At 41.8% G+C, this 16432-nt stretch overlaps 1 protein-coding gene and 1 non-coding gene across 8 annotated transcripts in view; both read left to right on the plus strand.

Moving 5' to 3' along the window:
- The window catches only part of PALLD (palladin, cytoskeletal associated protein), a 339690-nt gene that overhangs the window by 281502 nt on the left and 41756 nt on the right, over positions 1-16432 (plus strand). For 5 of the 7 annotated variants that reach the window (XM_054554684.1, XM_054554686.1, XM_063723719.1 and 2 more), the window contains one exon: positions 878-1549. The exons of the other annotated variants lie outside the window; for them this stretch is intronic. In XM_054554684.1, the coding sequence (XP_054410659.1) occupies positions 878-1549 (672 nt within the window). The remainder of the gene's footprint in view (positions 1-877; positions 1550-16432) is intronic. 7 annotated transcript variants of the gene reach the window in all.
- Positions 8528-8634, plus strand: LOC112133190 (U6 spliceosomal RNA). Its single transcript, XR_002914876.1, has one exon. It is a non-coding gene; the product is annotated as a U6 spliceosomal RNA (small nuclear RNA).

Consider the following 16432-nt stretch of genomic DNA (forward strand, 5'->3'; position numbering starts at 1 on the left):
ACCTCATGTGAATAAAGGAAAACATCCTGGATGTACAGCAAAGTTTTTGAGTAAAGGAGTGAGATATTAGATCATTGCTAGCTGCTTACTCTTATTTCAGAAATAAAAATTTGAACTATCTCTTCTCAATGGTAAATATTTGGGGAATTAAATACACAATATTATAAAATATTTTGCTATTGTTTATTGAACACCTACCTGTTATAGATGTCACTTGTTTACATGTGTTTGAAATAATATACAATATCAGTGTGTATTAAGGTTTGTGTAAGAAATTCGCAATTCAGTTTACTACTAAAATTTTGCATAAAGACTTTCTTAGGGGATAAATGTAGAGATTAAAGTAAATTTTTAAAAAAATCCACCTGTGGTATTTATTCAATGTAGAGTTGACAGCACTGAAATAGGCAAATTGGACTAACCTAAATCTGCCAAATATAACTTCAACCAAGTGGTTTTTTGCTTTTAACTTTCTCATTTTGATAGAATTCTTTTACCAAAAATTGGCTACGAATGAGAGGACTGAGAATTGATCTCGAAACGTTTTTCTCTTACTATTTCTTGATCCGTTAAAAACAAAATATGGCTCCTGGAAGTCAGACAAAATTTCCATCAGGATTTGTAAACTGGTTGGAATCACTTTATGTGAAACTTAAAAATGAGACAGTGAAATGGGTGTGCATACTTCACTGACTTCGCGCTTGGTCCAGAATGAACTGCTGGCCCCACACTTCGGCTGCTAACGTGTGCCCGTTCCCTGGGTGTTCTCTGCAGCTGGCCTAAGTGCCAAGCGATGCTCACAAGCTGAGCTCACTCCTGGAATGCACGTTCCTGGCCGTTCCCTCTCTGAAGGTGTCGCTTCTCTCTCTCCCCCCAGGGACCCTCTGAAGATCCAGCAACTCCAGAACCAAATCCGACTGGAGCAGGAGGCCGGCGCTCGGCAGCCTCCGCCAGCCCCGCGCAGCGCGCCGCCCTCGCCCCCCTTCCCGCCGCCGCCCGCCTTCCCCGAGCTCGCGGCCTGCACGCCGCCCGCGTCCCCGGAGCCCATGAGCGCGCTGGCCTCCCGCTCCGCCCCCGCCATGCAGTCCTCCGGCTCCTTCAACTACGCGCGCCCCAAGCAGTTCATCGCCGCGCAGAACCTCGGGCCCGCGTCTGGCCACGGCACGCCGGCCTCCAGCCCCAGCTCGTCCAGCCTCCCGTCGCCCATGTCCCCGACGCCGAGGCAGTTCGGCCGCGCCCCCGTGCCGCCCTTCGCGCAGCCCTTCGGCGCCGAGCCCGAGGCCCCGTGGGGCTCCTCCTCGCCGTCGCCCCCGCCCCCGCCGCCCCCGGTCTTCAGCCCCACGGCTGCCTTCCCGGTGCCCGACGTGTTCCCACTGCCGCCGCCACCACCGCCGCTCCCGAGCCCGGGACAGGCGTCCCACTGCTCGTCGCCTGCCACCCGCTTCGGCCACAGCCAGACGCCCGCGGCCTTCCTCAGCGCTCTGCTGCCCTCGCAGCCGCCGCCGGCGGCTGTCAACGCCCTGGGGCTGCCCAAGAGTGTCACCCCCGCGTGAGTAACCGCCGCAGTCCTCCACTTCCCTGCCCCTCCGCCTCGGGTCGCCCTGGGACTCCCACATCGCCGTACACGCGCTCCCATCAGCCTGCAACCCAGAGCGCCCCAGTAACATTTCACACATTTCTCTCCGTGCGATGTAAAAATTCTTAATGGCAATTTGACTCAGTGATTCTTGCGTAGCCACTTAACATTATCAAAATCAGAACTTTTTCGTCTGAATTAATATGAGATTCTCATCAGGAACTATTCAAAATCTATGCAGTGCCCTCTCTTAATCATTATGACGGGGGTGGGGGGCTTAGCTATCATTTATTGAGCACTGTGCTAAGCAACTCACATGTATTATTTCACTTGATACAACATTCCTAAGAGGTAGCATTGCCCCAGTTAAAGTACTGAGGAGTCTAGGAGTTAAATAAATTGCCCAGGGTCACATAGCCACTAAACCGAGACACGAATCCATGTTCTCACCACCAAACTATGTGTTTTATTATAACATTTCATGCCAGCATTACAATGGATGTGAAGGAGTTTGGTTATTAAGTATATACTTAGTGTTTTTGAAAAACCTTAATTAACAGATTTAAGAAATAAGCCTTTGTGTAAATCTAGTGATTGACTGGAAGGGGGCAAAAGCATGTAAATGTCTTTATGTTTTGATGTAGATAAACGAGGATGTATGCAACCTAGTGGAGAAATTATGATGCCAGTTTTGTCCCTGGCCTGTGATCTCGAGATACATTACATGCCTCCTCTATCTCTTTCTGTTTGCAGGTGATCTAATATGTCTCTCTTTACATCACAGTGATGATGTGGCAGCCCTGTGAGGTCTTTAAAATGGAAAATCTTTGAGGATAAATAACACCTACAGAAGTACAGTAAAATCCTCAAAAAAAAATACAGTACAGGTGTTTGGCATGTTTGGTTGAAGAGTAAAATAAGTAAATGCTAGTACTTAGTCATTTTACTGAAGATTTCAAAAACGAGGAACTGCTAGCAAAGGTTAAGCCAGCACCCATATCTCAACTCTTCCTGCTGAAATCCTACTTCAGAGTTCGCCAGAAGCATACTATTGTTCAGAGAGAAAAAGAAGAAAACTACTAAAGAGTAAAAAGGAGATCTTAGAATTCAAGTTATTTTCATTCATCTATAAAAGTGTTCCATTGCTAGGATACACTAATGCCACCTTAAAGGCAAGCATTGCTATGTCGGGGCTCGACAAAGGTGTACCAGGCAGCTTCAGTTAGCAATGCTTCTTTTGTTGGGCATTTCGTAAATGTTGATTACATGAATTTGAAATCTGGCTTCTTCTCAAATCCTTATTGGACGAAACACAGTCAAATGAATATGTAAAGAAACAAGTCCAATAAAGGAGCTAAATATAGTAATGATGTGATAATGGACTTCTGTTAAAAGTTGTCAGTCAACTTGTCTGAGGAGAACCTTTGTCTTTCTCCCTGCTTTTTCTCTTTGAGCTTTTATTTAGCTGTTAGAAAAAGAAGTGTATTATCTTGGTACAAAGAAGCTATTAGAGAGACCCAAAGAGCCAGAATTTGTTGTATGACACTTTTTCATCCTCTCTCATTAAAAGGGTACCAAGTCTTGCTTCCCAGGAAGAGGAGTACTGTGTAAATAATCTGTTATAATATTTCTCATATAGAATTTGATCAAAGATTAGTTTTTCAAAGGTGGTGATGATTGTGCCATTTATCATTTTTGGTAGAAACAGCAGTTTGTGCTGATCAGTGACTTTGAAACCTTCTTAAGAAGATAAGCAGTTTTAAGGGCTTACCTCAAGTAACAGGAGCACTTGCTTCTTGTCACCATCTATCACAGTGACTCATTTTATGGAGTCAAAATAGCTTATAATTGTTACCACAAGAGTCAGTCGTTCCTGCCATTTCTTAAAAATTAATGGAGAAGTCATGCCGATTTTGTGGCCATGGAAAACTGTACCCAAAGATAGTTAAGTGCTGTGACATCGAAGTGGCAATACCAGACTACAGATTTTTAGCTCTGTGCCTGCTCAGTAAGCCATTATTATGTCGTTACCGTTTTGTCCTCAAGGAATTTTCCTGTTGCTAAATCACCCACACTTGAAGAATTCATTATTTTGGATTGATAAATGTGTCTTTTGAAACATGTTTTTCCTCTGGCATACTATGGGATCTGTCATTTGCATTCTGAATTAAAAACAAAAATGTTACTATTTTGTTTATCATAATAATCCAAATAATTTGCCAAAGATTGAGTGTCCCTATCAGGGCTGCCATGACTTTGGCATCCTGGAACTTGCAGGAACTGCCAAGTTATCGTAAGATGTATATATTCAGTTTCACTTATAAGTGTTATTTCTTTAGCTGGATGGTTTTGCCATATATATATCAAGTACCAACAAATAGATTGATTATATATAACGCAATGAAGTAGAAATTCATTAGGTTTTTTCACTTGCCTTGTTTTACCAAAATCTTAAATATAAATTTCCAATATCTTAGTTTTCTTTTCTTTTCTTTTTTTTTTTTTTTTTTCCTGAGACAGTCTTGTTCTGTTGTCCAGGCTGGAATGCAGTGGTGCAATTGCAGCTCACTGCCACCTCCGCCTCTGGGTTCCAACAATTCTTGCCTCAGCCACCTAAATAGCTGGGATTACAGGTGTGAGCCACCACGCCCATCTAGTTTTTGTATTTTTAGTAGAGATGGGGTTTCACCATGATGGCCAGGCTGGTCTCAAACTTCTGACCTCAGGTGATCCGCCTGCCTTGGCCTCTCAAAGTGCTGGGATTACAGGCCTGAGCCACTGTGCCCAGCCCCTCTTAGTTTTCTTAATCATCACTTGTATACTTGCTGTTTTATTCTGTTTGTTTCACACTGTTCTTATTTTCATCTGTAGACAGGAAGGTTAGTAAGTACTAAGTTTCTAAACAGTCGGTGGAGATAAGGTTCTGTTTCTCATATGTTTGGGTAGCAGGTCAAAGCAGGGAACAAAGGTCATGGATGTCAGTGATAAACCACAAAGCTGAGGCAAAAGACAGTAAATTTGGGGAAGAACGGCATTTGAGGAACTGTATGTATAGAAGTTCCCCAGACCACAGTCAACCAACTGCATGCTGTTCTGTGAGCTGGAGAGAGGTTGACTGCAGTCTGGGGAACTTCTATACATACAGTTCCTCAAATGCCTTTCTTCCTTTATGCTACATCTTCCCCAAATTTACTGGGATCACTGGCAAAGAAAATATTGCCCTGCACAAAGCAGTCGACAGATACAAATATTAAGTTGACAAACTCTTTTAGATGGAGGCAGTAAGGAGAGCATGCCTTAGAGAGAAATCTGCTTGCACTTTTATAAAATTAATGTATTCTACTCCCCTCACTATTGCTGGTAAGTTGGTGTTACACCCTCCATTGCTGTAACCATGTTTCTCCACATAGTAAATCAGCCCTAAGACATGGAAGAAACCCAGAAGATTTGTCAGTGCTGACAGGCGTAGTGTGGCAGTTCTGCTCTGTTGGTCTCTGAGCGGCCATACTAAGTCTGAAGGGTGAATCAGATCAGACCCATCCCTGAAACCAGACTGGCACTGTTTCTTTTGCCATCTTCACATTCTTGGAATCTGTGCTCATAAGGGAGTGCCACATAGCCACAGTGTCACAATGTTGTATGCTCTTAACTGCCTGTTTTATATAAGCGGGGCTTTGGTTTGAAATGTTGCTCCATGTTTGTCACAAAGAAGAGCATATGTCAGTAAGAGCTTTTATACAGATGTACTCTTGAGAGCTTTTATTATATAGGCCCACAGCTCCTTATGGACATTATCTCATTGTCCCTCTCTTTCTCCCTGATAGGAAACGGGTAGGTGGGGACACTGTCATCATTGTTACTCAAGAGGTGACGGGATTTCCCAGGGTTCTGGAAGAAATGCCTGAGCAAGGAGAGAATAGCGTGACTTAGGTTCATCTCAAATAACTCTAATGTCTAACATTTCTTGATTAAAGAAAACTGTTGTAGAAGCAGCAAATCAGAATCCCCCGAGTCAAGGAAAACTTTGTAACAAATTTAGTTGTACTTTAAGATTCACCACACAGAGCATTTTAAACAGTTTTCAAGTCAAGACCGTAGTTAGATAGTAACCAGTGAAAAAGAATCCAACAGACACAAGCTGCAATGTACTCTGCAGACATCTCATCATACCTATCTTTCTCCTATTTTTCAGGAAACAGATAGCGGGGGGCTTTTCATTCTCTGACCTGAAGGGGTTGGAGGTGTTATTACTGGGCTCATTAGGGTCCAGTATCTTATCAAGTTGTATCCAATCCTGGGCAAGTATTTACCAATAAATTAGTAGGCAAGGCCTCCAGGATCTGCTGCGACTGGGTTATTCTGTTGAAATGTCTCTGCCTCTGGGGCAGCTCAAAATCAGACCTGTACGGCTGTGTACCAAGTTGTACAGAATGAATGAACAGAAGTTACCTGAGGCCAGTGGATCATGAGGTCAGTAGATCGAGATCATCCTGGCCAACATGGTGAAACCCCATCTCTACTAAAATACAAAAAATTAGCCAGGCATGGTGGTGCGCACCTGTAGTCCCAGCTACTTGGGAGGGCTGAGGCAGGGGAATCGCTTGAACACAGTGGGTGGAGGTTGCAGTGAGCTGAGATTGCGCCATTGCATTCCAGCCTGGTGACAGAGCAAAACTCTGTCTCAAAAAAAAAAAAAAAAAAGTAACCCACGTGCCTTTGTCATTTTCTTTTTTAAAGAACCCAAAATATAATGTGAGGAGAATTTGATATTGGAATAAAGTTATCTATTTTCCTTTAAATATGAGCTTAAGGTACCCATTTTTTGTACTTTAACAGCCTTTGCTTTACATAAAATTCAGTAAAAGGAAAATAGAATTGATATACAAAAGCTCAGTTTGTATATCTTGGGCTCTTTTATATATTAATACACTACATTCTTAAATATAAGTGATATTTAAATGCCAACATGTTAATGAGTTTGCTCACTCTGAAATTTTGTGGAATTCAGTTACCATCAGATTTCACTGAATGTGAGAAGAGTAGAATAAGAGGACTTGTAATAGTTAAATTCTCTGGTTGATTCTGGTACCTTATCTCTTAAATCAATATTGTGCTCTGGAAATTTGAGTTTCTGAAATCTGCTCACAGAATTGACCTGCAATAGCATATCAAGGGAAGGATGCTTTCAAGATTATTCAGTAGCCAAAAAAAGAGACCTCTTGGGATTTGGTGGTGATTGAATCTGGAAAACTTTACCTTCCAGACGCTTGTGTATATGTTTGAGATGTTTTTATCCCAACCACATGAATATTATTTTTAAATGACAAATGACTTACTGTTAAAGCCAGAGTAAACAGATCAGTAATGTTTTTTGTACAATTGGGCTGAGTGTGTATACAATGAAGTATTTAGTGCAGGAGGCCTGTTACGAGTTGTTTATTGGTTAAGGTTTGCCTCTGAGTATGGATTTTTGTGAAGAGTTCTGGTTTTGGTAACTACCAACTTAGAATACTATTTTATTTTTTTTTTAATTGTGCAAACCATCAAAAAAAGGAGATCATCTCTTGGTCACCACTCTTTTTATTTCCTAATGAGTTGCTACTCTTCATTTATCAAAAGAAGGTGCCACTTCAGGGAGCAGAACTACAACCGTCTTACATTAAACTCTAACATAGCATTAGTTTTATAGGAAAACAAACTCAGTTGCCAAATTTTTGCCTCAAAATTTATAATTGCTTTTCTTTCCTCACGCCTCCTCTTTCAAAATATTCCACTTTTATTTCTAACTCTCATCTTGCATGCTACCCCTAAACCCTGTCCTCAACTTTTAACACAATTTCGTAAAGTGTTTCTGAATTACATTAGTCCAGTGAGATGCTTTGAAAAAGAGAAGAGGTTCCATATTAGAATAAGTGTGAGAAAACTGTATTCGTACCTCTTTCCTCAGGGTTCACGGTGACCATCCGTTGGCCCTGCCAGGCTGGTTCTGGTCACAGGACCTCTGCACTGCCAAGCTCTCCCTGTAGGACTCACATAGCCAGCCACTTCCTATGGTTTAGGCCACCACTGGAGAGTCACCTCCTCAGAAGTCTGATGGACCACGCTGTCTGATACAGTCATCTACTCATACTTCTGTCCTTTCATTGCGTTTACCACCTCCTGGTATGTCTTGCCTTCCATTCTTTTATCTCTTTCTGCCATATCCACCATAAAAATACAATTTTTCTAACTATCGTGACCTAGTTCAACATTGTATTTCTAGCACCTAGAACAGAGTTGAACACTGAGAAGGCAATCAGTAAGGGTTATTTGCACATTCTTGGAAATTCTGGTCAAGAATTCTTGGCATCTTTTTAAACTCCTTCCCCTCTTCCATTCTGTTTATCTCAGCCAGTCTCGTCTCTGTGACTTACTTCCATGCGGAATATTTTCTGTTTGTCACTTCAGATCTACTCTTACTACACCAGGTGCTGTTCTAAGTGTTTAGTACACATTAGTTCATGTAGTTTACCCAGTGATCCCATGAGATACAAGCTGTTAATACCCAGATTTTACAAAGGAGGAAACTGAGACATATGGTCATTAGGTCACTAGCCCAAACCACACAGCTTTTAAGTGGTTAAAACAAAACAAACAAACAAACAAAAAAAACAGGTTCTCACGTCTGTTTCTTTATTCATGCTGACTCTGAATTTCTTCTTCTTCTCCACTCTACTTGTCTACATCCTTGTCATCTTTCAAGGGCTTATAACTTGCCTCTTTCATGAAGTCTTCTGCAGTCATTCTAGCCAGCACTGTTTTCTGTTTCTTTTTTATTCCCATTGCATCTAGAATTGGTACCACATGGTTCGTTCCTTAACTTATTCCCCAACTTGGTTATTAGCCTTTGTGATCAAGGACCATCCTTTAGGATGTGGGGGGGTCTTTGCCATCTCACTTAAATAATGTTGAGTGCTTGCTTTGGCAGTATGAATACTAAAATTGGAATGATACAGAGAAGATAAGCATGGCCTCTGTGCAAGGATGACACACACAGTCATGAAGTACTGTGTATTTTTAAACCATATAGCCTCTATGAAACTGCCATTTTTGTAAGTTAAAAATATTGAAATATTAATCATTGTAAATAATTGCCCACTGGAATCTTTTCTTATTCCCCCTCAAGTTTCAATTTCAAGCACTGACTGCTAAGATTGGCATGTCTCCAGCCACGTACATTTGCAAAAAGTCAGGTTTGCAATGTAATATGTCATGGAGCTCATGCTTGTTGAAGAGAATCTTTGATAGGCTGGACACATTCATTTTAGTAGGAGGCAGAGGTGGCCTAACAGCAAACTCTAGGTTCAGGATCTAATTTTCATAGCCTTCAAGGATGAATGCGGTATAAACTGTGTAGTAAATTGTGATGATCATTACAACTATGGAGGCAAGTATTTGTACCTGCTATCTACAAGGCACCAAATAATGCATGTGTCACCATTGCTATAAATTGTCCTCTTCCAGGACCTAACTATTTAGGTAAAGAACCTACAGTTCCCATCACCACCGATGTATGTATGTACAAACATAAATTAGTCCAAATTCTAATTTTCTCTCATTTTTCTTTTATTTATTTATTTATTTTTTATTATTATTATACTTTAAGTTTTAGGGTACATGTGTACAATGTGCAGGTTAGCAACATATGTATACATGTGCCATGCTGGTGTGCTGCACTCATTAACTCGTCATTTAGCATTAGTTATATCTCCTAATGCTATCCCTCCCCCCTCCCCCAACCCCACAACAGTCCCCAGGGTGTGATGTCCCCCTTCCTGTGTCCATGTGTTCTCATTGTTCAATTCCCACCTATGAGTGAGAACATGCAGTGTGTGGTTTTTTCTCCTTGCGATAGTTTACTGAGAATGATGATTTCCAATTTCATCCATGTCCCTACAAAGGACATGAACTCATCATTTTTTATGGCTGCATAGTATTCCATGGTGTATAGGTGCCACATTTTCTTAATCCAGTCTATCATTGTTGGACATTTGGGTTGGTTCCAAGTCTTTGCTATTGTGAATAGTGCCGCAATAAACATACGTGTGCATGTGTCTTTATAGCAGCATGATTTATAGTCCTTTGGGTATATACCCAGTAATGGGATGGCTGGGTCAAATGGTATTTCTAGTTCTAGATCCCTGAGGAATCGCCACACTGACTTCCACAATGGTTGAACTTGTTTACAGTCCCACCAACAGTGTAAAAGTGTTCCTATTTCTCCACATCCTCTCCAGCACCTGTTGTTTCCTGACTTTTTAATGATTGCCATTCTAACTGGTGTGAGATGGTATCTCATTGTGGTTTTGATTTGCATTTCTCTGATGGCCACTGATGGTGAGCATTTTTTCATGTGTTTTTTGGCTGCATAAATGTCTTCTTTTGAGAAGTGTCTGTTCATATCCTTTGCCCACTTTTTGACGGGGTTGTTTGTTTTTTTCTTGTAAATTTCTTTGAGTTCGTTGTAGATTCTGGATATTAGCCCTTTGTCAGATGAGTAGGTTGCAAAAATTTTCTCCCATTTTGTAGGTTGCCTGTTCACTCTGATGGTAGTTTCTTTTGCTGTGCAGAAGCTCTTGAGTTTAATTAGATCCCATTTGTCAGTTTTGGCTTTTGTTGCCATTGCTTTTGGTGTTTTAGACATGAAGTCCTTGCCCATGCCTATGTCCTAAATGGTAATGCCTAGGTTTTCTTCTAGGGTTTTTATGGTTTTAGGTCTGACGTTTAAGTCTTTAATCCATCTTGAATTAATTTTTGTATAAGGTGTAAGGAAGGGATCCAGTTTCAGCTTTCTACATATGGCTAGCCAGTTTTCCCAGCACCATTTATTAAATAGGGAATCCTTTCCCCATTGCTTGTTTTTCTCAGGTTTGTCAAAGATCAGATAGTTGTAGATATGTGGCGTTATTTCTGAGGGCTCTGTTCTGTTCCATTGATCTATATCTCTGTTTTGGTACCAGTACCATGCTGTTTTGGTTACTGTAGCCTTGTAGTATAGTTTGAAGTCAGGTAGCGTGATGCCTCCAGCTTTGTTCTTTTGGCTTAGGATTGACTTGGCGATGTGGGCTCTTTTTTGGTTCCATATGAACTTTAAAGTAGTTTTTTCCAATTCTGTGAAGAAAGTCATTGGTAGCTTGATGGGGATGGCATTGAATCTATAAATTACCTTGGGCAGTATGGCCATTATCACGATATTGATTCTTCCTACCCATGAGCATGGAATGTTCTTCCATTTGTTTGTATCCTCTTTTATTTCACTGAGCAGTGGTTTGTAGTTCTCCTTGAAGAGGTCCTTCACGTCCCTTGTAAATTGGATTCCTAAGTATTTTATTCTCTTTGAAGCAATTGTGAATGGGAGTTCACTCATGATTTGGCTGTTTGTTATTGGTGTATAAGAATGCTTGTGATTTTTGTACATTGATTTTATATCCTGAGACTTTGCTGAAGTTGCTTATCAGCTTAAGGAGATTTTGGGCTGAGACAATGGGGTTTTCTAGATATACAATCATGTCATCTGCAAACAGGGACAATTTGACTTCCTCTTTTCCTAATTGAATACCCTTTATTTCCTTCTCCTGTCTCATTGCCCTGGCCAGAACTTCCAACACTGTGTTGAATAGGAGTGGTGAGAGAGGGCATCCCTGTCTTATGCCAGTTTTCAAAGGGAATGCTTCCAGTTTTTGCCCATTCAGTATGATACTGGCTGTGGGTTTGTCATAGATAGCTCTTATTATTTTGAGATACATCCCATCAATACCTAATTTATTGAGAGCTTTTAGCATGAAGGGTTGTTGAATTTTGTCAAAGGCCTTTTCTGCATCTATTGAAATAATCATGTGGTTTTTGTCTTTGGTTCTGTTTATATGCTGGATTACATTTATTGATTTGCATATATTGAACCAGCCTTGCATCCCAGGGATGAAGCCCACTTGATCATGGTGGATAAGCTTTTTGATGTGCTGCTGGATTCTGTTTGCCAGTATTTTATTGAGGATTTTTGCATCAATGTTCGTCAAGGATATTGGTCTAAAATTCTTTTTTGGTTGTGTCTCTGCCCAGCTTTGGTATCAGGATGATGCTGGCCTCATAAAATGAGTTAGGGAGGATTCCCTCTTTTTCTATTGATTGGAATAGTTTCAGAAGGAATGGTACCAGTTCCTCCTTGTACCTCTGGTAGAATTCGGCTGTGAATCCAGCAGGTCCTGGATGCTTTTTGGTTGGTAAGCTGTTGACTATTGCCACAATTTCAGAGTCTGTTATTGGTCTATTCAGAGATTCAACTTCTTCCTGGTTTAGTCTTGGGAGGATGTATGTGTCGAGGAATTTATCCATTTCTTCTAGATTTTCTAGTTTATTTGCGTAGAGGTGTTTGTAGTATTCTCTGATGGTAGTTTGTATTTCTGTGGGATCGGTGGTGATATCCCCTTTATCATTTTTTATTGCATCTATTTGATTCTTCTCTCTTTTCTTCTTTATTAGTCTTGCTAGTGGTCTATCAATTTTGTTGATCCTTTCAAAAAACCAGCTCCTGGATTCATTAATTTTTTGAAGGGTTTTTTGTGTCTCTATTTCCTTCAGTTCTCCTATGATTTTAGTTATTTCTTGCCTTCTGCTAGCTTTTGAATGTGTTTGCTCTTGCTTTTCTAGTTCTTTTAATTGTGATGTTAGGTGTCAATTTTGGATCTTTCCTGCTTTCTCTTGTGGGCATTTAGTGCTATAAATTTCCCTCTACACACTGCTTTGAATGTGTCCCAGAGATTCTGGTATGTTGTGTCTTTGTTCTTGTTGGTTTCAAAGAACATCTTTATTTCTGCCTTCATTTCGTATGTACCCAGTAGTCATTCAGGAGCAGGTTGTTCAGTTTCCATGTAGTTGAGCGGTTTTGAGTGAGATTCTTAATCCTGAGTTCTAGTTTGATTGCACTGTGGTCTGAGAGACAATTTGTTATAATTTCTGTTCTTTTACATTTGCTGAGGGGAGCTTTACTTCCAACTATGTGGTCAATTTTGGAATAGGTGTGGTGCTGAAAAAAATGTATATTCTGTTGATTTGGGGTGGAGAGTTCTGTAGATGTCTGTTAGGTCCGCTTGGTGCAGAGCTGAGTTCAATTCCTGGGTATCCTTGTTAACTTTCTGTCTCGTTGATCTGTCTAATGTTGACAGTGGGGTGTTAAAGTCTCCCATTATTATTGTGTGGGAGTCTAAGTCTCTTTGTAGGTCACTCAGGACTTGCTTTATGAATCTGGGTGCTCCTGTATTGGGTGCATGTATATTTAGGATAGTTAGCTCTTGTTGCATTGATCCCTTTACCATTATGTAATGGCCTTCTCTGTCTCTTTTGATGTTTGTTGGTTTAAAGTCTGTTTTATCAGAGACTAGGATTACAACCCCTGCCTTTTTTTGTTTTCCATTTGCTTGGTAGATCTTCCTCCATCCTTTTATTTTGAGCTTATGTGTGTTTCTGCATGTGAGATGGGTTTCCTGAATACAGCACACTGATGGGTCTTGACTCTTTATCCAACTTGCCAGTCTGTGTCTTTTAATTGGAGCATTTAGTCCATTTAAAGTTAATATTGTTATGTGTGAATTTGATCCTGTCATTATGATGTTAGCTGGTTATTTTGCTCGTTAGTTGATGCAGTTTCTTCCTAGCCTCGATGGTCTTTACAATTTGGCATGATTTTGCAGCGGCTGGTACCGGTTGTTCCTTTCCATGTTTAGTGCTTCCTTCAGGAGCTCTTTTAGGGCAGGCCTGGTAGTGACAAAATCTCTCAGCATTTGCTTGTCTGTAAAGTATTTTATTTCTCCTTCACTTATGAAGCTTAGTTTGGCTGGATATGAAATTCTGGGTTGAAAATTCTTTTCTTTAAGAATGTTGAATATTGGCCCCCACTCTCTTCTGGCTTGTAGAATTTCTGCCGAGAGATCCGCTGTTAGTCTGAAGGGCTTCCCTTTGTGGGTAACCCGACCTTTCTCTCTGGCTGCCCTTAACATTTTTTCCTTCATTTCAACTTTGGTGAATCTGACAATTATGTGTCTTGGAGTTGCTCTTCTCGAGGAGTATCTTTGTGGCGTTCTCTGTATTTCCTGAATCTGAATGTTGGCCTGTCTTGCTAGATTGGGGAAGTTCTCCTGGATAATATCCTGCAGAGTGTTTTCCAACTTGTTTCCATTCTCCCCGTCACTTTCAGGTACACCAATCAGACGTAGATTTGGTCTTTTCACATAGTCCCACATTTCTTGGAGGCTTTGTTCATTTCTTTTTATTCTTTTTTCTCTAAACTTCCCTTCTCGCTTCATTTCATTCATTTCATCTTCCATGGCTTGATACCCTTTCTTCCATTTGATCGCATTGGCTCCTGAGGCTTCCACATTCTTCACGTAGTTCTCGAGCCTTGGCTTTCAGCTCCGTCAGCTCCTTTACGCACTTATCTGTATTGGTTATTCTAGTTATACATTCGTCTAAATTTTTTTCAAAGTTTTTAACTTCTTTGCCTTTGGTTTGAATTTCCTCCTGTAGCTCGGAGTAGTTTGATCGTCTGAAGCCTTCTTCTCTCAACTTGTCAAAGTCATCCTCCGTCCAGCTTTGTTCCGTTGCTGGTGAGGAACTGCGTTCCCTTGGAGGAGGAGAGGTGCTCTGCTTTTTAGAGTTTCCAGTTTTTCTGCTCTGTTTTTTCCCCATCTTTATGGTTTTATCTACTTTTGGTCTTTGATGATGGTGATGTACAGATGGGTTTTTGGTGTGGATGTCCTTTCTGTTTGTTAGTTTTTCTTCTAACAGACAGGACCTTCAGCTGCAGGTCTGTTGGAGTTTGCTAGAGGTCCACTCCAGACCCTGTTTGCCTGGGTATCAGCAGCGGTGGCTGCAGAACAGCAGATTTTCATGAACCGCGAATGCTGCTGTCTGATCGTTCCTCTGGAAGTTTTGTCTCAGAGGAGTACCCAGCCATGTGAGGTGTCAGTCTGCCCCTACTGGGGGGTGTCTCCCAGTTAGGCTGCTCGGGGTTCAGGGGTCAGGGACCCACTTGAGGAGGCAGTCTGCCCATTCGCAGATCTCCAGCTGCATGCTGGGAGAACCACTACTCTCTTCAAAGCTGTCAGACAGGGACATTTAAGTCTGCAGAGGTTACTGCTGTCTTTTTGTCTGTGCCCTGCCCCCAGAGGTGGAGCCTACAGAGGCAGGCAGGCAGGCCGGCCTCCTTGAGCTGTGGCGGGCTCCACCCAGTTCGAGATTCCCGGCTGCTTTGTTTACCTAAGCAAGCCTGGGCAATGGTGGGCGCCCCTCCCCCAGCCTCACTGCCACCTTGCAGTTTGATCTCAGACTGCTGTGCTAACAATCAGTGAGACTCCGTGGGTGTAGGACCCTCCGAGCCAGGTGCGGGATATAATCTCCTGGTACACCGTTTTTTAAGCCCATCAGAAAAGCACAGTATTAGGGTGAGAGTGACCCGATTTTCCAGGTGCTGTCTGTCACCCCTTTCTTTGACTAGGAAAGGGAACTCCCTGACCCTTTGCGCTTCCCGAGTGAGGCAATGCCTCGCCCTGCTTTGGCTCGCGCACGGTGCGCTGCACCCACTGTCCTGCGCCCATTGTCTGGCACTCCCTAGTGAGATGAACCCAGTACCTCAGCTGGAAATGCAGAAATCACCCGTCTTCTGCGTCGCTCAAGCTGGGAGCTGTAGATGGGAGCTGTTCCTATTCGGCCATCTTGGCTCGGGACCTTCTCTCATTTTTCTTTGTGGAAAAACAGATAAGAAAGATCAGTAAAGGAAGATAGATACAAGCAATTAATGTTACAGTTCTTCAATATACTAATTTGAATTAAATGTACTAAGAAGCAAAAACTATTAGTGTTGAGACTATCATGATGAAGCTTTTGGTTTTTGTAATATATTTTCATTTTTATGCATAAAATCTTAATACATAGAATTCCATGATGTCATCACGCATTAACACTTACCTTAGAAACCAACTCTTTTTTTCTAGGCTTAACAGGGTTTGTATTAATGTATTGGCCTAGCACTGAGCCCTGCTAGATGCTCAATAAATATTTGTCTAATCACTATTAGACATTTTAAAATATCTTTTGGCTGGGAACAGTGGCTCACGCCCGTAATTCCAGCTCTTTGAAAGGCCAAAGCAGGAGGATCCCTTGAGCCCGGAAGTTTGAGACCAGCCTGGGCAACATAGGGAGAACCTGTCCCTACAAGAAATGGAAGTTTAGCCAGCCATAGTGGTATGCACTTGTGGTCCCAGCTACTTGGAGGATGACGCAGGAGGATTGCTTGAGCCTCCTAGGATGTAAAGGCTGCAGGGAGCTGTGATCACACCACTGCATTCCAGCGTGGGCGACAGAGTAAAACCCAGTCTATAAAAAGAAAAAACATATTTCAGTTGATTTTTATTTCTGTGCTAATTGTTTAGAACCAAGAAAATATGAGTACCTTAAATTCTGTAAGTTAAAGAGGAAAATGTCTTTAACATTGTGGGAAATTAGGAATTAAGTAACTGCCCTTAATACTGGTAATCTTGATATGTTGAGGGAAGTGACTTGTTAAAAGATAGAGGCCGGGTATGGTGGCTCATGCCTGCAATCCCAGCACTTTGGGAGGCCGAGGCAGGTGGATCACGAGGTCAGGAGTTCAAGACCAGCCTGACCAACATGGTGAAACCCCGTCTCTACTAACAATACAAGAATTAGCCAGGCGTGGTGGCACATGCCTGTAATCCTAGCTACTCAGGAGGCTGAGGCTGGAGAACTGCTTGAACCGGGGAGGCAGAGGTTGCAGTGAGCCAAGATGGTGCCACTGCACTCCAG

This window comes from Pongo abelii, chromosome 3 (genome assembly GCF_028885655.2).
Source record: "Pongo abelii isolate AG06213 chromosome 3, NHGRI_mPonAbe1-v2.0_pri, whole genome shotgun sequence".
Taxonomy (NCBI): domain Eukaryota; kingdom Metazoa; phylum Chordata; class Mammalia; order Primates; family Hominidae; genus Pongo; species Pongo abelii.